General features: G+C 39.7%; 2 protein-coding genes across 9 annotated transcripts in view; one reads left to right on the top strand and one right to left on the bottom strand.

Moving 5' to 3' along the window:
* Positions 1–8,821, bottom strand: part of COMMD6 (COMM domain containing 6) — a 42,992-nt gene extending 34,171 nt beyond the window's left edge. For 3 of the 7 annotated variants that reach the window (XR_012584309.1, XR_012584307.1, XR_012584308.1), the window contains exons 1-7: positions 8,662–8,776; positions 7,991–8,049; positions 7,332–7,397; positions 7,086–7,162; positions 5,629–5,797; positions 4,335–4,487; positions 3,128–3,271 (exon numbers count right to left, since the gene is read on the bottom strand). Coding sequence is in view for 2 of the 7 variants with exons in the window: in XM_074563879.1 (XP_074419980.1) it covers positions 3,221–3,271; positions 4,335–4,487; positions 5,629–5,797; positions 7,086–7,162; positions 7,332–7,397; positions 7,991–8,049; positions 8,662–8,710 (624 nt within the window). In the remaining 5 variants the exon portion in view is untranslated. Of the gene's footprint in view, positions 1–489; positions 3,272–4,334; positions 4,488–5,628; positions 5,798–7,085; positions 7,163–7,331; positions 7,398–7,990; positions 8,050–8,347 lie in introns of those variants that run through there. The other 4 variants (XR_012584306.1, XR_012584310.1, XM_074563879.1 and 1 more) reach the window with 4 other exon arrangements.
* Positions 8,822–11,555: 2,734 nt separating this feature from the next.
* UCHL3 (ubiquitin C-terminal hydrolase L3) overlaps positions 11,556–20,296 on the top strand; it is a 45,453-nt gene continuing 36,712 nt past the window's right edge. Inside the window, exon 1 of one of the 2 annotated variants that reach the window (XM_074563824.1) lies at positions 11,556–12,284. The gene's annotated coding sequence lies outside the window, so the exon portion shown is untranslated. Of the gene's footprint in view, positions 12,285–12,471; positions 12,493–20,296 lie in introns of those variants that run through there. The other variant, XM_074563819.1, reaches the window with a different exon arrangement.

Raw genomic sequence — 20,296 nt, 5'->3', positions numbered from 1 at the left:
AAAGAGTCATGCGATGAAGATGGCAGTCATTGCTGGGAGATTCTTTCATTTTTGCCTCCCTTGGGTTTGTTTACTGTGTAAGACCCTTTTTTTCCCCCCACTCTTCCTTCCTCTTGCTCTGTTCCAGACATACATTGAAAAAAAATAAATTGTTTACTTGTCTTCTAAATACAGTTAAGGAAAGAAAACCACTTGAATGCAATTTCCTGCAAGATTTCATTAGTCTCATATGTCTTCTGTCTTTTCCTGGTTCAATACAACATTTTGTTTAGCTGTGAGTAATAGATAAAGATATTCCTCACAGGCTGCAGTTATCCCTCAGCTCCTTGGTACCCTATCACAGAGAAAGGCTGCGTATGTCTGAACTGCATCCTAATTTAATAAGGAAAGAAGTTTAGTCATAGTCTAGTCCTGAACTTTAACCATTATAGTGCATTTATGAGGCAGGCTTTCATGCAGTAGGCTTAAAACAAAATACAGACCATCGTTACCTTTGTTACCTGTATGTTTAATGACCGTTTTGTGGACTTACAAAAATATCTGTGTTATTACAATTTCATATCAGTCAACAAGTAGAATTAGGAACACGCAAGGACTCCTGACACTCTTTGAAAAGATGTGGTTTCTGCACATATAGACTAAGAATTCAACAGCTTGTCTGAACATGTTAATATTGCTACCCTTCAGGTTTAGGCTTTTAGGGTTTTGGGTTTTTTTGTTTAGATAAAGTATGTAATTCTTCCATTACTCAATATAAGGGTTCCTACTGATAGCGATCAGGACAAATCTCAGAAGTTTGTGTACATAACACAACTTTAAATCATATCTCCTAGATGTTCATAAACACCTCTGAAAATTCTCAGACAGTTGTGCTGGTGTAGCACATGTGTCCAGGCATCTTCCAGGCAGAGTTACAACATGCTGGAGTTCAGGGACATTTCAGAAATATTCCTTAATATTTCTAGAATATTTGACTTGACAAAATGTAAGACTTTTCAAAGGCTGCCAACTTCTCTTCTTGCTCATGGACCAAGCAAAAACAGCAACTGAAAGTTTCCTCATTACCTTCCACTATCTACTAAATTGCTGTTTCTAGAAGACATGATTAATTAAATCTTCTTTTCCATCCAGTTCCAATGAAGGCACCAATATTTCCAGCTATGTGAAGAACTTAAGGGCATTAGAACAAATCAGAAATATTTCTAAGGCTTGAGCTTTACTAAAAAGTATTCTTTTTCTGGAATTCTTGCATTGATGTAAACCAATTAATGCACTAGGCTAAAGAATGACAAATGTTTTCCAGTTATAGCAGCCTTACACTCCAACTTCTGCAAATTAAAAAAAAATAATAAAAAAAGTCAGCTGCTCACATCACTTTTCCATACACAGAGAGGATTTTTTGCGCTATGTTCAGCCTCAAGCCCTTGCAGACAGAAAAGGGAAAAGGCAAACAGAAAGTCTATTCCCGAGATCACTTTGTGACCATTGAGAGGGTCCTGGAAAAGAGCAGTCTGCTCTCCCCAACCACAAAGCCAACAACAGCACAAAGGAAGTATCATCCACATCAACGACCACGGCCCAAAACTTTTACTATCTTTTGTTAAAGCCAACACTGTTTCACTTATTTGGCCTTCTAAGCAACTCCAATTACACTGTTTTTACGCACCATGCATAATGCCCAAATAGTGGGGCTGTATCTCTATTGAAAGGATTGCAGTATGCAGCACGCACAGTGTGCCAGTTTATCTTCATGACACAAAAAGACAGGCATAACCTGTATCAATGGCTTTCAGCCAGCTTCTAAAAAAAGTTAATAAAAAAAAGTGGGTTAGAAAGGTAGATTTTCTCACTTAAGGCAGCCTGAGATCACTTGAGGATCTGTCCCAGCAAAATTGTCTCTCAGTCTCTACCATTCTGAAGTTGCAGCATAAACTTCAGTCTGCTTATTAGTATGAATTGTCTCTCTTCAGACTTACTTGCCCTTCTACATCAGCACCACATCTTAAACCGCACCAGTATTGTTTTTATTACATCCCACTGCATTTGCAGTGTGTGTTTTGTTTATGGAAAACTCAAGAAAAAAAACAAAACAACAACAAAAAAAAAAGAGAGCATGCAAGCACACCAGATTGATTTATCACTCCCCCTTTGGAAATGCCCCCATTCTTCAGAATCAAAGTCAAAATTTTGCTGGTTAGGACATTCTCTGAGAGCAAGAGCACGCAGCAGTCCAGTGGACTCTTGACACAGAATACAAGCAGCAAAGAAATCTTGTTGACTTGTAGTACGGTAGTTTCTCTGATGTGCTTGGCTAACACCGGCTTGAATTTTCAAGTCTCCTCTTGACTTTTCTAGTTCAGAGCTTGGAGTGAGGCAACTACATCAATATTCTGATTTAATTAGAAAGCAGACTGCTGATCAAAACATCAAGCAGAGTGCCACAGATTAGAGTTGGATTAAATGCAAAGACAAAAATATATTAAAATGCTTTTGAATTAAATTCACCTTTCTACCTTTATTTAAAATTAGCCTCTGGGCTTCATTTCAGAAAATAAATTTTAGGTCTCCAGAAAAGCTTAATGCATTAACTCAGTTTTATAAGCCTAGATGGTGGGAAGTAAGTATTTGAAATAAACAAAGTGTTAGGACAAGTACATTCTCCAGTTATTAGAAGACAGGGATAGAACTGCAAGTACCTGCAACTACCTACTTGACATTGCTATTCTTCAAGAAAAATTGTATGCTTGTTATACGTAACTTCATATGCTCCTTATACTTTAATATTATTGTTGAGTCCAAGCGCACCTGAATTTTACACACCTAAGTGTTAACACAGGATTTACACTTCTCTGTGTATCTTCCCAGCCAACATGTTCAGGTGCCTTTCTGCACTCCAGAGTTAAATGTGTAGTTTCTTACATGTAGCTTCTTACTCTTGGATATTAGAAAGTCTACAGTGACGCTTCTCCGTACACATCCTGATCTTTTTTCTACCAGGATGAACAAAGCTGAACACATTTTCACAGACACTGCAGAGCTGGCTTCGAGTACTCAAAAGCGAAGAAGTCTTCACAGCTATGCAAGGATGATGCTGACAAGTACCTGTCCAAAAGACAAGGATACATACCTTGCTGTACAATGGCACTTTATTCCCCGTGCAGAACGGAAAGTTTACTTGAGCTAAATCTGTCCAAAATTTCAATGTAAATAAAAGTTGTCCTCAAACTGTTTCAAGAACAGCCGCCATTTCCTTGAACTGTTTGAAGAAGTTCTAAAAAGCAAGAGTTAAGATAAGTTTCAGCTTCTTGAAGAAAAGCTTGAACTGTAGTTCAAACTAGCACGTTAAGACAAAAGTCACAATCCATGTTTCTCATACTCCCTCATACTCTCCAGTTACAATTTGCAGCTTGAACTGAAAGTTTCTGCTTTTCTTTTTGTGGGCTGGTTGGCATTTGGGCACATTCACTATTAAATCTACGTAGGTGATGCCTTATTTGCATAGATTTGCCTATTAAGAGGAAAAGATGCTATGAAAGAAAAATACAAAGCAGCTCTCGCACCACAATAAAACAAACACCAAAAAAACCTTCTTACACAAATGTTTCTATTCCCAGCTGAAATAATCCAGGCTTCTGAAGTACAGCATCCATGTCTTACCGTAGCTGAACGGCAAGTTATTAAATAGATTTCAACCAGAATGAATACAACATTTCACAATACCTAAGGATTCAGAATATCCTTCTCAAATCCCTGGCAGTCCAGCTCCATGGATTTATTTATTTGTAAGCTTGTATGATATTCTAAGTGACATACTTGCCCTTTAAACAGGAATGACAACAGAAGTGCCACATTTATACAGAATTAAACAAAGTTACATAAATTCATAGGTGAAGGCATAGCAATTAAGAGCCAGTGGTGACAAAGCAGACTGACCTCCGTTCCTAATTATTACAAGTATTAGGCTTAACGCAAGTTTTAGATTTTGAGGCTGGGGAACAGTACCATAGATTTAGAATATTCCATTCATTTTTAATAAGGCAGAGTGACAGCTGACAAGAAAGATCCAAAAGTCTTTACATCTTCATTTGTTTGCTTATTTGTAAGAGACCCAATTAATTACTGCTAAATTAACACTTTCAGATAAGTGATGTAGAACTAAATACTATGAAATAAGTATTTAGCTTCAGTGTTTTAATAATTACTTAATGCTTCATTTTTCAATTACTGTATTAGTAAATAAGCAACACAAACTTATGCATCAAGGTATACAGTTGCTCCTTCACAACATCACTGTTGTTTTTAAGAGACTGAATCAAGTAGCATTGATTACAGACCTTGAACTGTGGGATCGTCATTTCAAAAGATTTGTCTGTTATTTGTCCTGAAGGGTCTGCCACTTTTAGCGTCACTGTAACATAAGGATACTTCAGAGACCTGCAGGTGTCAGAGCTCATCGCAACTCCCAGTTTCCACTTAATATCTACAAACTACAAAGAGGAATATAATTGGAAACACCGTTGAAGAAAGATCTTGCCTACCGTTTCTATTTTGTTGGATGAATGTTTTACAGACGATATAGGACATTAAGAACTCCTATCCAAATGGGAAACAAACATGTACACTCAAATATTATTGTGAATACAAAGTCATCTACCCTTCCTTTTCATAGCAGAAAAAAATAAGCAATTTAATAAGTTACTTCACTTAATCTGTTTTCCTTATTCAAGTCCTGTCAATAGCCAAGTGCACTCTATTTAAAGTTCTAGTGTTCTAAGAGGAGCTTGAGCCATAGAGTTCACCTAGCTTGTGTATCGTTCATGCTTTTGTCTTTTTCTTTTTTTTAGAGGTTTCCAAATCAAGTGGAAACATAAGAAAAACCTCACACAGTGCACAAAAATTTTATAACAGCGACAAAGGAAAAAAATAAGGCATTCATAACTGTATCTTAGATAAATCAAAGTAAAATATAAATACATTTCAGACAGGTAAGTTATCATTTTTAGCCTTTTTATGATAAGCAGAACTGTTGAATAAAGTGAAGTAAGCCTTTAGAAGCTTACTATCAAGCCTCAAAGATTTTTTTTCCCCCCTAATTCTGTATTCTTTTAAACTGTTGTTAGAATAAAAGATCTTAAAATGCAAAAACACTGCTATTTTTTCAAAAAGGGAAAAAAAAGGAATGCTGGAAATTGACAGAAAGCATCTTTAAAAGAGTTTAAACTTAAGGGAGACATAGAATAAAACAATTAAGTGCTGGTGTTATCAACTCTAAAGTATAATTCAAATTATATTTAAAACAGATTTACATAAACCGCTAATACAATTGTCTGCCACAGTGACTGCCACTCACCTTCCCTAACAGTACTTACAAAGCACTGATTTTTAGAGAAGTATGAAATGTGCATTTATCATCCAAACAATAATATTGGAGAACTGTTCAGCATTTAGACAACCTTTACTGTATATGCTTCTTTACCTGGGTAGACATTTGGCAGCTATATATACATGTAGGAAAGCTTTAGGCAGTCAAGATACCACCACATGCTTGACAATACAACATACACAATGAAGCACTGACATTTCTGAAAAGTTAATAGTTAGCTCAACTGCACTTTGTCATTTACTTACCTGCCCCATTGTGGCCATATTTCTTGCATCTTCTGAGACGCTAATGGATTTGCCCTGCTCATTCCATACATGACGAATAACTTGAACTGCATGTTTTGGCAGCGCGCTGACTGCATTGCCCAAGGCGGCGATGAGTTCTTCCGTAGAGAGATTGTTTCTGGCTGCTGTGCTATAGGTATATCCAAAGAATACCATGTTAATTCCATTCTCTGTGAATTTAATACAATTTCTCACTTCACCCCAGACAGACACATAAAGCAGAAATAAAAAATTGCCTATGTACTTTATAATAATTAGGCAGCCTGTGATTTGTTTTTTTCCATAGTATTTTACTAATCTTTTGTATCCACATGTGAAAAACCCACGACTTCTAACATATCTTAATATGCAGAGACCAAGCTTTGCTGGGCTTGCACAACACACAATATTAAAACAAAAATAATCACAGCCTCCAAGTGCTGCTGCAACTGAAAAGACGACATAATTCAGTGAAAGATGTGTGCACAGAGCACTTAAACAACATTATTACTTTAGAAACAAGGCTGTTTAATTAAACATTTAGAAGAGGTAATTTTAAGGATCACCAAAAGGCAAGTAAGGACCTCTAGGCAGTGGTATAATTGGTACTAACAGGAGTCAAATGATGCAATAACCCTCAACTGAAAAGGCAGCAAGTCTAGAGGAAAATTGCAACTTGATTTCCTCGACAGAAACAGGTAAAAAAAAAATCTCACACCCTAGGTTTGTTTGTGCAGATCCACTCCTCTTAAAGAGACACTAATAAGAGAGAAAAAGAATTGGTCCTCCAAGTAGCATGGTTTAATATAATTAAGGGTTTATATTTTATAGAGGAAAAGTAGTTGTTAAATTTATACTAATTTATTTTCTTCAGTCATATTAACATCACATAAAACATTTCGATACTAGATATTAAAAGCAAGATCTTGAAAATGTAATCTTTCTGAAAATAGAAAAATTTACATCAAAAGAACAGATGAAAATACTACCTAAAAACTCTACCTTTATCAAAACAGAGTTCCATATTATAAAACTGTGTGCCCTTCAAACAAGAACAAACACTAGTTTCTAATCTCTAAAAAAAAAAAGTTTTTAGAACACACTTCTTCCAGGCAAAGGCCTAGCTTTAGAACTGAGCTTAACTTCCTCTTTTATTTTGCCAGTAGTTCTAAAGCTTGCAGAAAGGATCTTAGAACAATTTCCTCTCTTCAGTTTTTTTTTTAATTACAAAAAGTCAGACTACATATTAAGTAACTACACATTTTTTAAAAACAAACTAAGCCAAGAGGTTTTTTTTGTGTACCAAGAGTTGCAAACTTTTGCTCTTTTCCCAAATCAGCTCATTTTATACCCACATTTGGTGTCACTTTTTAATACCACTATTAAGTAGGGATGGAGGGAAAAAAGGCACAAGGCAAAGTAAATTATTTTGTGCTTACCTAAATAGAAAGGAAATAATGTTAGCTATTTTTGCCAGGTCACCAACATTAATCTCAATCCCAGACGTTTGAATTCTCTAGAAACAGAATGTTCAAACAATTACAAATAATAATAAATTATGCATTAATAAAAACCTCCTTGTATATACATACACACCCGTGCCAAAAAAATTGATTTAGGGAATCTATCCTCTATAGTATATACAGCTAATATACATGCTTATAAGTGCTAGTATCCAAACCTACCTGACACAATTCAGCTATATTTACACCTGGGATCTTACGGTTCAGATGTTGAATTATCTGTTCACACTGTAAAGAAAGTAAGTTTGAAAACATTCTTAATGCATGTTTTAATATACAAGACAAAGCTAGTTTGAATACTTGGGAGATTACAAAACAAAAAAGAAAACTGGTTAATGCAAAAATGGGCAACAGGAGGATTCTTCAAAGGCAGAGAGAATAGTCATTGAAATGACTGATTTAAAAGTTACATCAAATCCAAGAAAAGCAAATAAACTCAGTCAAGGCTTTTAGTCTAGTTATTCCTCACTAGCTATTCCTACTTAATACATCATTTTCATACTAACTGAACCATCACCTTATTCAAGTGTACACTACAGTAAACAAGCTGAATGTTTACTACCAAGCTGGCTCGCTATCTCATTTAGATGAAAGGCAAAAGCCACATTTTTAAAAGTCTTCTGTGATAAAAACACAAATTTAAAGCAATCTCATTGCTCTTGGCAGGACTGGTCCGTTTTATGAGTCATGTAAATCCAAGCTACCACATACATAAGATTCCCTTTGCAACAGACAAACACCAGAAGAGCTTAAACAAAAAGGCTTCCCAGAATCAAAGCGCACCAGTAGCCCTTCCACACCCCATCTAGTGCCCTACTTACCAGTTCTGCAAAAAAGTCTTGAGGTATTACATTAATCTTATCTGCTGCACCACCAACATCTGAAAAGCACAAGCAGTAGAGATCAGAAGCAAATCCTTAAAGTATTATTGCAATAAGTCTAATCTCTGAAGAATTCCTCGGTCATCATGCATGCGTCTACCTTAAAAGCAAAGCTTTCTTTAGGGGGGATTGTCCTGAATTGCATTAATGTAACCTGCTCAACGTCCCAAGAAAAGCCTAATACGAGAGACTCCATAAGGCCTCGAAGCCCCAGGTTGAGCCTATGCACAGCTTGACAGCCCTCAGTAACTCCCCCGACCCTGGGGAGCAGCACCCACACCGAGTCCCTCAGCTTACCGGGAAGCCAGGCATTCCCAGAGCTGCCCTGCGGCAGCACAGGACCGCTACTCTCCCTAATGCTAACGCTGCCTCATCCAGGCCTCCTCCTGGTGGCGAAGCTCCCACGGGCAGCCCGGGAGGGCCCCCACTGGCCCACCACAAACCTCCGCCCACGGAACGGCAGACCCCAGACCAGGTGGCTCCGCAGCACAGCCCGCTGCTAAACCCTCAGGGAAGCGCTCCCCCCACATCCCGTCCCACGGGCCCGGGTGGGCCCAGTTCCCCCGGCCTCACACCGGGGTCCCCTCGGGGTCCCCTCCCGGTCCCCTCACCCAGGGCCTCCAGCGCCCGCGCCAACACCGCCACAGAACCGGCGGCCATGGCGCCGCGCACCCGCCGAGGCCCGACTTCCGCCACACAACGTTAGCTGCTCCGATTGGCTCCGGGCGGCACCAGTGCGAGGCAGGGCCAGCGGCCTCGCCCTTATTGGCTGCCGGGCGTGGCGCATGCGCTCTTCTCCCCTTGTTGGGGGGGAGGGCGGAGAGTGCCCGCGCGCGCGAGTGGCCGGTGGCCACTGCCTCGAGGCTGAGTGGGTGTGAGGCCCAAGGGGTGGGTGGGGAAGGCTTTGTCTTTCTCGGGGTAAATCGTTTCTTAAATAGATGAAATTAAAGCCAGGTCCGCGTTTTAAAACGCTACTGCGTCTGCAGGCAGCAGGTGGAAAAGGCCATCTGCGGCTCAGGGCAGTGCAGGCTGGGGCCTGTCCATTCTTCACCTCAGGCGGACCATGTTCTCGCGCTGCCAGCCCCCGTGTGGGTGCTTGTGCTAGCAGTGTCTTGGGAAATGGCGCTGGCAGGAGAATCCTCTGAGGAGGCTTTTGGGAGTGCCAGTTCAAGTCACACCTGGTTTGCGCAATGAGTTGTTTACTGGGTTTGGTTTATTGTTAACCGGCATCGGGGTTTTCTTGGTGCTCTCTGTTACAGTCTCGGGTATATAAATCATGCGCTGTTCTGTGTGCATGCAGCACATGTGGTGTATTGAATGTAGTACAGATTACATAGAGTGACCATGCTTTCTGCAGGTGTATTGGGAAAATGTCCTGCACACCTACAAATAAACAATTAATGGAGGATTTGTGTAGATAAACTATGTCTTCAGTTTAATGGGAAAATGGCCATTTATTGTAAAATGACAGCTACAACCATGTTCAACAAACTTTGCATACTGAAATAAGTGTGGGATGTGGCTGGAGCCCTAAAACAACATGGATCAATCATCATTTTCAACTTTCAAAAATAGCAAATATCCTTAGATTTCTCTAGTAACCATTTTTACATTTGCTTTTAACTTTTTTTTTCTATGTTGTAATGCTACAATCTCAGTACATCTATTGTAAAACTGTGACAGAGCAGCGAAACAGAACTTGTCACGCAAACTACTAAACTACTTGTCATGAGTTTAAAATTACGTATTTTCAATAAATGTTAATGAAAGAATTTAGAAGATTCTTCAGGAAAGGAGTAATTATTATGGAACATGGTGTGTGTTTATGAGCTTTGTACAATTACGGTCTGTCTAATCCTGGCCTCTCCCTTTTAAAGTATCTAATTAAGTGTGCAAATGTTTTTAGGTATTATGTGTTTTCATGACCTCATGATTGTCAAAACACTAGAAATGTACGTACTGGTAAGATCTGTCTGTGATAGCAAGGACTTGATTAACCATCTCTTTGTGCTTAACTTAGGTAACTATTACATACTTTGTTATCTAGAGAACTTTACATATTATTTTATATTACAATTTCATTGTCTCGTAGTAGCGCCTGTAGCACTATGACTAATATTTGTTATATTACTTTTAATTCTTTCTCCAAGATCTGGAGGTAGACGTGGAGTTGAATATCTTATTGGTTTGGTAATTACAGAATCAACTGCTGAAATTTGGAATTATTTTGGGGTTATTTTCATCAACATGTAAACATGCATTTAGTTCTTTGAATTTGGAAAAGAAGGCAATGAAGTATGTAGTGATTTCAGCTTGTCGGCCCATGCACAGAATTAAACTGTCTGACTTTGGAAAATTCTGCCTTCTGTAAGCGTGCTCTATGAAGCTTTTTCGTGGCAGAGGAAGGTAGATGCAGGCTGTGATGGTGATGTGACAGTGCAGGCCCATCTCTTAGCTAGGTAAGGGCCAAGAACTTAATATGAGGAGACACGTGAAGACTTGAAGAAACTAGAAGATGAATCTCATGAGCTGCAACGAGGCTGGACTGCTGAAGAGATACGCTACGGTATTGTTGACAGGTCAATACAGAGGCTTCAGGCACAGACATGTAGCCTTACCATAGTCCTGCTAAGTGATAATGTGGGTTAAATAAAATAAAAACATCATTAGGTAATTTACTCCATTTCATAAACTTAATATTTGCAGAATGAGGTGTAATTTGCCTCAACACTCTATAGAACTACACCACATTCTTCAAAGACCTTTTCAGGCCGATGGGAGGTATATCTGTTACCTCTTTTCTCCAGTCTCTTAACTATATGATATCCGCAACATCCTGCCTTTCTGGCCGCCTGGCACTTTGGTAGTCCCATCTCTACAGTACCTAGAAACAGCATTTGCTCATATTATACTCCTTCCTTCTCCGACAGGACTCTGGTTTGCCTGTAAACTGGCACAGTTTCTGTCTTTCCTCCACCCTCGATGTACATGCATGCTCTACGACCAGGTCTTACTGGGCACGTGCTGGGCTGGCCTGGAGGTCCAGCTCATGGGCTTCCAGAGGCTGGGTGGAGAATAGTTTGAGAGCAGCCCTGAGGAGAATGACTTGGGCATATTGGTTGTTGAGAAGCTCTATGTGAGCCAGCAATGTGCACTCACAGATCAGAAAGCCAACCGCATCCTGGGTTGCGTCAAAAGCAGCGTGGCCAGCAGGTCGAGGGAGGTGATTCTGCCCCTCTACTCCATGCTGGTGAGATCCCACCCAGAGTACTGCGTCCAACTTTGTAGTCCTCAGCACAAGAAGGACATGAACCTGTTGGAACGGGTCCAGAGGAAGGCCACAAAGGTGATCAGAGGGCTGGAGCACCTCTCCTATGAAGACAGGCTTAGAGAGTTGGGGTTGTTCAGCCTGGAGAAGAGAAGGCTCCGGGGAGACCTTGTAGCCCCTTCCAGTACCTAAAGGGGGCCTACAGGAGAGATGGGGAGTGTAGTGATAGGAGGGTAAGGGTTTGAAACTGAAAGAGGATAGATTTAGATTAGATATTAGGAAGAAGTTTTTTACTGTGAAGGTGGTGAGGCACTGGAACAGGTTGCCCAGGGAAGTTGTGGATGCCCCATCCCTGGAAGTGTTCAAGGCCAGGCTGGATGGGGCTTTGAGCAGCCTGGTCTAGTGGGAGGTGTCCCTGCCCGTGGCAGGGGGGTTGGACCTCGGTGATCTTTAAGGTCCCTTCCAACCCAAACCATTCTGAGATGGGTAGAGAAATGGTATTCCCAGTAAAGGAGTAGCTGGGGCCGCGGCACCCGGCGGGAGGGCGGCAAACCACTCCCGCGGGCTGCCCCGGCCAGAGCCGGCATCGGGACCGCCGAGGCACCACCTCTTGCCATGTTGGGAGAGTCCATTGCCGGGGGGGGAACGAAGAGGGTGGGAAGCGGGAAATCCTCCCGCCATCTCTTGCAGCCCGGGAGAAGGCGTTCGTCGCCATGTGAAGCGCCTCGTGCCGCCGCTCCGGAGCCGGGGAGAGGTTTGGTTTGGAGACGCGGGAGCGTTCGGGGATTTTTTTAATCCGCTCCCACCCCCCCCTTCCCACTTTCCCGGTGGTGCGGTCCCGGGTCAGGTCTGAGGCGAGGCGGCGTGAGGCGCTGTCAGTGTCGGTACCGGGAGCCGTCGCCGCTGCCGCCACTGCCGACATGGAGCCCCATCGCTGGCTGCCCCTGGAGGCCAACCCCGACGTGAGTGGCCGCGGGGGGAACTGCTTGGCTGCCGGTGGGAGGGAAGGAGGGAGGATGGCGGAGGGGAGACGGCTCGGAACCGCCCCGGGCTCGGCATCGGGGGCTGAGGGGCGGCTGGTGGGGGCAGGGAGCGAGGGAGGCCTTACCCCGCCGATCCAGCCGGGATCTTAACTCCCCTCTGTTTTCTGCTTGCTTTTCAGGTCACGAATCAGGTAAGCGGCTTTTATTTGAGGTAACCTTTAGTCTCTCGGCAGGCTTTAGGCCCATGTCCTTTCATTTTCACGTAGTGAAGGCTCCTGCTTCTCCAACCCCCTTCCTCCCCCGCCGGAGGAGTCTGCGCTCAGTCTTCTGATATTGTGCCTTCCTGGCACCTCCTGAAACCTCTGAGTATGCAGTGTCGTGTAAAGATACTATATGAAAGAAAACACGGTAAAGAAAAATAGAGCACATATGGTTTGGTTATTAATATAGTGTAATCTCTGGTGTGTTTCAAGGTGGGTTTTAACTCATTAATTAATGATTAAAGCATTATTAGGTATTTATACATAATGTGTGCCAGTTCTGGACTTGTACATAATGGCTCTGTGCACTTGTATGGATCATGCTTACATCACTGTGTTGCGGTCTTTTTCTTCTTTGGCTGACCGTAAGAAATAATGTCATTTTACCATATTTGCACTTTGCTGCTTATTCATGACAGTATCTGCATGATTTGTTGTTGCTGGTTTTTTTAGCCTAGTAGAATCCACGTTAGAGAAAGGAAGCTTGTTGTAGTCCACAGAACAATGTAAATGCTAGATAAACTAGCTGAAAGGAAATTACACATAATCCAATCCTGCATCATATTCTCAGTGATAATTTTGAGTATCTCTAGCAAGCTCTAGAGGTCAGATGTTGATCCCTAGCAGGCCTATTGATAATGTTAAGGATAGTGTTTAAGCCAAAAGACTCTGAAGCTTACAGCAGTAAGATGATATTATTAAAACTATAATGTTGAAATATTTTGTAAATGAGGAATTTGTGTGTGCAAAGAATGTATTTTTTGTTGTTGTTGCTGTGATATACTGAGTCTGCGGGAGAGTGAAGGATTATTTGATGCTGGGTCATTTTGTACTTGGCTTTATAGTTTCCTAGGACAAATAATGTTTCTATTCTTACAGTATTGCTGCTTTGGAGCAATTTGAGAAGTCTTTAATTCCAGTACTAAATTAAAATTAACAACCTTTCCTGTGACCTTTTCTCAAATATATGCTATAATTTTCTCATGTTTTGGATTTTTTTAAATTTTGAAATTCAGAGACTAAATTCCAGTTTGGAAGAAAATAAATGGGAATAAAAGACTAGTAGAATTTCAAATTTTCTAACTTCTGACTTTCCAGATGTTGAGATGAGCTTATCATGGTACAAATAAAGTCCTGCCAGCCGTAAAGTAGAAATTGAGGAGGAACATTGATGAGGGATGATATCTATCAATCCTGGATGATCATGGATTATAGGAATTTTTACTCTGCAAAGGATTTCTTGTTTGTATTTCTGTACAGAAAAGTCCACTTTAGACCAGTTAGACTTCCTCATTCACTATATTTGGCCAGTCTTAACTGAGTAGTGGTTGGTATTATCTAGACTGAAATGTGTTTGTTGTTTTTCTTTTTTTTAAAAAAAAAAGGGAGGGAAAAATGGTCAATGTTGAATATGAATACATCTCACATTATTAGTCATTGTTCTTTTAATCTTGTCAGTACACTAGTAAACTGTATAACAACAGGGCTGTTAGTCACCAGTTATTCATATCCTGCTTAAAACAACAATAATAGTAATTTGAGATTTAAATGAAGTTGCAAACGCATTTTTAAAAAATCCTATTGAGTTAATTGCAAGGGCAGACTTTTTTGTGGTACTGTGTGCTGTGCTCTGTAAAATATTCTAGAATCCTTCAGGATTAAAAAAACCCAACAATCTTGTGCCCCTAATAGCCGTAATATATGTATTTGGTAGTAGTTTAATACATATAGGCATCTATCCATGTGTTTCTTGGTTTGTTTGGGGTTTTTTTCTATTTTTTTAAATTGTATTTTATTTGTTTTACTTGAGTGTTAGACTATCCTTGGAACATACTACTTCTGTTAGTGTCGAAGTGTGGTAGCGAACTCTTAAAACCCCCCAAAATTCCAGTCACCCATAAGATGCGTGGATTCTGAAGTATTAGATTGTAGTCAGAACTGTCATTATGTCTTAACAAATGCTTAGCCTGTTTTGATTATTATACCAATCATTCTCTTTTTTAATAGAAACTAGAAAGGCGATGCGCTAAATGCAGGTTCATTTGCTTTTAATATGTTCTTACCATACTGTGTGCTCTCTACTTTTGAAATTTGAGACTCTTTCAATCTCTGTACTGGAAATTCAGCCAATAATGGAGAAGAGCTGGTATTTCTCAGTTGTAGGGTATGTGAAAGCTTCCAAAAATATCTTGAAAGTTTTTCTCTGTCTGAAAGAATTTATGTTACTATACACATCTAAGAATTTCTAAATCCTTAATGTATATAGGATCTCTCTTTGTGCATATGTGTTAGAAGTATTTAAAGGTTCAGAAACTAGCTTGTGAGGAGAAACAGGAATATTCTTTCTTAGCTTTAAAGATTTCCAGTGTCAGTGACTCACTTAGAATACCACAGCCACATATCTGTACTGATCTTTTTAAGAGAGAAGTCAGTGTAGTTAAATGTAGCATACAGTGCTGATTTGTCACAATACCTTTTTTCCCCTTCCACTTCTACAGTCTGATAGAATGAATTGTTAGTTGAGTTGATGATTCAGCATTTACAAAGCCCTACTTTATGTACAGTGATGACAGGGAATGGTTTCTTCTCTTTGACCTTCAGCTGGGGGCCTGATGTGACCCATGCTACCCTTCTTCCTGAATCTGTTGCAAGACTTTCCCCACTGAGAGAGAAGGAAAGAAAATGGCGTTTATCCACCCACCATTTACCAGATGATGTCTGTCTGTGTATCTTGTTCTCAATTTCTTGTACCACCAAAAAAAAAAGACTGCATACAAATTTTTGGAATGAAAAGATCAGACACAAGCTGATTGTTCTTCATCATGACAGCACTTCAGTCTGGCTTGCAACCCATAATTGATTCCCTAGCAAGCATAGATAAACAAAAAGAATATTGGTGGATATCTTTCCTGATCTCTCTCAACCCTTCTTCATCTCAGATGTTCAAAGAGATATTCTTACTTCCTAGATAAGGTGCCGTGTCAACTCACATCTTCGTTATATTTGGATAAGGATAGAGTAATTGACTGCATCTGATTATGAAGCTCAAGCTCTGGCTTCAAGTAGTTCAGAGTTAAACTATTGAGAGTTGGCTGTGGCTTGTGTTTCTCTTGCCACATAGGGCTTACTTGCCGATTCTTAGTTAACTTTCCAGCATAATTTTCAGGCCTTTGCTCCTACTTTTTTTTTTTTTAAAGCCATTAAGGTATTGAGAGTCAGCTACATAAAGAAATTAATTTTAATCCATGGATGCCTTTGATAGCTGTGGCTTTAAAGTCAGAGGGGCAATAAAGATCACAAAACATAGAACAAATGGCAGAAACTGGATACAGCTGGTCTTCAGCCAATTATGAAACATTTCTTAAGGGTGTTGGGCAAATACAGAGATCAGTTAAGTGTCTTGAGGAAACAAACTTTACTCTTCCTAAAAGGTCTTCCATTTCATGAACTCTGTAACACTATTACTCAAGGGTTCCCAAAAGAAAGCCCTACTGAAGTCATTGAAAAGGCAGTGTGTCCATGATTCCTGAAGTGTGTTGGGTGGTAGTACTTGTAGATGAGCTACTGCATTGGAGTGAAAGGATGTTGGTTGTGAAGAAACAGAGAAGTCCTTCTGAAAATGCTTAGCTACGCCGCCTTTTTTTTTTTTCTTTAGTGGGGGAGTGGAGCTTAACTCTTCCGTTGTAAGCAGAGTGGAAACAACAGAGATAGTGTGCATGCTTAGGAAACAGCCTGTTATTATGAGTGTAGCCTCAGAAAGTGGAGGACCAGGGTTCAATTTATGTCTTTCTGTAAAAAGAATACCCTAGAAAGCCTTCCACAGAGCCAACAAGGGGAAAGTGTTGAGGCTGTGGCACAGCACAGCAAAGAATAAGCAGAAGGACAAATATGAAAGGGTTGCAGGCGTCCACTGTGAGATGAACTGTTGAATAGCTTCTTCTAGTTTAAAATATCTCAAGCTGTATAGGCCTCTTATTGAGTTTAAATAGGTAGATATGTTGCAAAGGGAAAACTGTAACTTATTTTGGGGGTTAGAGCCAGTAGTTGAGCAACTCAGGGAATGAGAAAGACATGAGAAGACATCTGGACAGAGCTGCAACTGTGAATTAGTATATTTGCAGTCCTTGAATGTGATGCTGCAGAGTCAATTGAAAGAATCACTGAAAGGCCTTGAGTCACTGCAGGCTAAAAGTGAAGAACTACTTAAAATAATAGAAAGTCAGAAAGAAGAAAGCAAATATCTTGCAAACGGTATTCAAGGTAAAGAAGAAGGGTTGCTTGAAAACAAAACAGCATTATGACATTCATTCCACCAAGCTCAAGATTGAAGTGGAAGAGGCAGTAGCAAACATGAAGAACCCTCAGTCTAAGCTGTAAGCTTCAGAGAAAGAAAATAAGAGAAAGTAAACTTGAGCCGAGTTGCGCAGCGGGAGAATAGTTGAAAGATTGACTTAGGATCTCTCTGTCTTTGTTCCTCAGTAGTTGAAAGCTAAGAAAACCACGTATTTAATTCCCCTTTCTTATTTCTGTTTGAATGACATAAACTAAAAATTGTAACAAGGAAGCCCTTAACTGTCTCGAGCGCAGTTTAAGGGAATGGGGTGCTACAGAGTGGAAAAAAAGTGATAGTGGTTCATGTGATAGGTTGTCTTGTTGCATTGAAGATGCTGTTCCCTGCTTCCATGTTTTCCTTGGCTTAAGGGACCATCAGAATCAGTAGAATCCAATTGTTTTAGCACACTGCAAAAGTAATACATATAACAGCTTATTTGGAGCGGATTGATGTGGCTTGCACCCATTATGAATAATTTAGAACATAGAAAAAGGTCTCTTAAGTGTTTTTCATGGCATAGTGTGGTGTCCTGTTTTGAACTAGTGGCACAGTAGCTGCCCCTCAGGACCCTGGAGCATTCTAAAGCTCTCACTGGGGCAATTTTGGAGGAAGCCCGGACCAGCTGGTTAGCCTGGCTTTCTGCACGCTTTGTGTTGCTGCCTGTGCGATGTCCTCGTTCAACGTATATAGCAGTGCCTGGGCATACTGAGTATTAAGTTTTGAAACTGCTTGATAGATATGTTAAAAATATATACTTCTCATTGTGAAGATCAGGAGCACTAACTGTAAGTCAGTGCTGCTCAGACACCCTGAAGAAACTAACGCAATTGGAAGGATAATAATTTTGTGGATGTGAGACTTCTCACACTTTTGGTGAAGTTGAAAGTGTTTTCTTTTCTCCTCCTTCATTACAAATTTTGAAAAAAAACTAATTAAAAAATTGTGAAGATAAATGGGCCGTATTCCTTAAACTTTATTATGAGGTCCTGAAATACAGCACTTGAGGATATTAAAGAATTTGTAATAAATCTTGAATTTCACAAGTAAGTTTATTATAATGGAGCATCTCTTGTTTGAGCAAGACCATATTGTGGCTACATGAAGTGAGGAGTAGTTGGTAAAGAAGAATAATGCACCTCATGTAATTTACAGCCATGTGTTTGTTTCTGGTATGTCTTTTGACCTGCTGTATAGAACTAAAGTTTCTACAGCTGCTGCCATCTTGTCACATCAGTCATTTCAACTAATAGTCTGAAAGACGCCTTCTCTAATATGGATTGAAAAACGATCCCTTCATTTTAATTCCATAAATGTCATAATAAAAGAATTAAGAAATATATCCTTTTAATGCCCAAACAATAAAATATTGTTTGGGTGGTTCCCTTATTTCTGTAGAGGAATTTCACTTCTGAAACAAACAGGTTTTTGTAATGCGCCTCTAGAAATGATGTATAAAGAATTGAAAGCAAAATATTGTGCATTTATACTTGTAATAGATTAGTTTAATAAGAATTGGATACTTAAAGGGCTTAATACAACCATCTATTTGTGGATTTATATAAATTGTAATATAAGTGTTCTTCTGGGTTTTTTCTTTTTCTTGGTGATAACTCCATCAGACATACCCTGTGCAGTGTCTTACTACTTTCTAGGGAAAAAGATTAGCTTCAATTTAACAAAGCACCAAAAATCCCTATGCTTTCATGAAAAAGTTACAAAATATTGATCGTCTTCATTGGTTTATTTAGATGTAGTTCTTCCAGTTTCCTAAAGTCATAGGCATGTTTTGGTTTTGCAGAAGGAAGTCTTAACTGTGGTTTTGTTGTGATACAGTGATGCTTTAATCCACTGAGCAAAAGTACAATAAAATGTAGACTCTCTTGGTGTTTTAGTTTGCATGTGCATTTAGAAGAGGATTACAATGGTTTGTTCTTCCCACAAAAGCTCTTTGACTTTTGCATCTGAGTGTCTGGAAATGTTTGTGCATTTTGCCAGTTTTGTGTTTTCAAGGTTCCAACTTGTATACAAATACCACAGTAAAATGCGGAAAACTCAAAGGCTTGACTATAATGCCTCAGTATTTAGAATGTGGGGTTCTTGAAATATTTGCAAATACCGTCCAACTTTAATTGCACCTAAATTTCAAAGTCCATTTTGTTTCAGTGTTTCTCCTCACTTTGTTTTTACATGCAACTGACAAAGTGGAAAAGAACATGGCTACTTCAGACAGTATTTAACTTGTGTATTAACTACTCCCAAAGTTTTCTGTTAAAATAAATTGCGCCCTTACTTTTTCTTACCCCACTTATCCTTTCCACATCTCCATCAACCCCATAAATCAAATCTTCCTACTGGCTGTGAAACTGTGTTGGCAGGAGTACTGTTCTAAACTGCTCAAGTCAAGTTGCCTGGGTCAAGATGTTGCTAGGTTGCCTTTGTCCCCTGGGTTTCCATTCTACTTTTGAGGCTCTTTAAAAATAAATAAATAAGCATGAACTCTTTTTTTTTAATTAAATAAATTTAATGAACCTTAAAGGTAGCCAGTGTACCTCAGTGCAAAATCATGTACTAAAGATGACTACTCAGTGCTTCTTTCAATGCCTAACAGTTAGTAGGTTAAAGCAGTGGTACTGACAATGAAAACAACACAGGTTATACCACTTAGGTAATGTGCCTAAATGTGCTTATTGCAATGTTTTTGCTATTAACTAACATTTGGATGTGCAGTTTTACAGTTTGTGGTGATTTAGAAAAGAATCAGGAACGCTGGAAGGGACCTCTAGAGTTCTGTAGTCCAACCATATTCTGTTCAAAACAGGTTGCTCAGGAATTTGTGAAGTTGCGAATTCCTCAAAGGATGGAGACTCCACAGCCTCCTGGGCAGCCTGTGCTAGTGTTTGACCATGATCATTATTCTTTTAATTTATTTTTAAATGCTTTCTTTATGAAGTTCAAATTTCCTGTGTTCCAACTTATGTCCATTGTTTCTCATTGTCCTGCTGTGCACTGAGATGAGTCTGTCTCCATCTTCTCTTCAGTCCCCCTTAGCTAGTTGAAAACATTAATAATCAGGTGAGAAGGAACGGCCTTCTGGAATACTGGGGGAAAGGAGAAATTCACGAGAAGTACAGATAAGGTGTGTGTGTCGGGGGGAAAGTAATTTCAAAAGTGGCTTCTTGTCTAATGGTTAGATGGACCAGGGAAAATCCAAGAAGCATGCAGGAAGGTGTTTTAATACAACAAGAAAAGAGACAACTGAAAATGTGGCAATAATCAGTAAAAACAAAGTTCTGAAAAAGTTAATAAACTAGATAGAGACATGTGTGGTGTTTTTTGTTGTTGCTGCTGTTCTTCCTGAGCCCCTGTAAGACTTCTGTAATGTAGCCAAGTAAGCCAAGTATC

This window comes from Larus michahellis, chromosome 1 (assembly GCF_964199755.1).
Source record: "Larus michahellis chromosome 1, bLarMic1.1, whole genome shotgun sequence".
Taxonomy (NCBI): domain Eukaryota; kingdom Metazoa; phylum Chordata; class Aves; order Charadriiformes; family Laridae; genus Larus; species Larus michahellis.
This window is presented reverse-complemented; position numbering and strand designations above follow the sequence as displayed.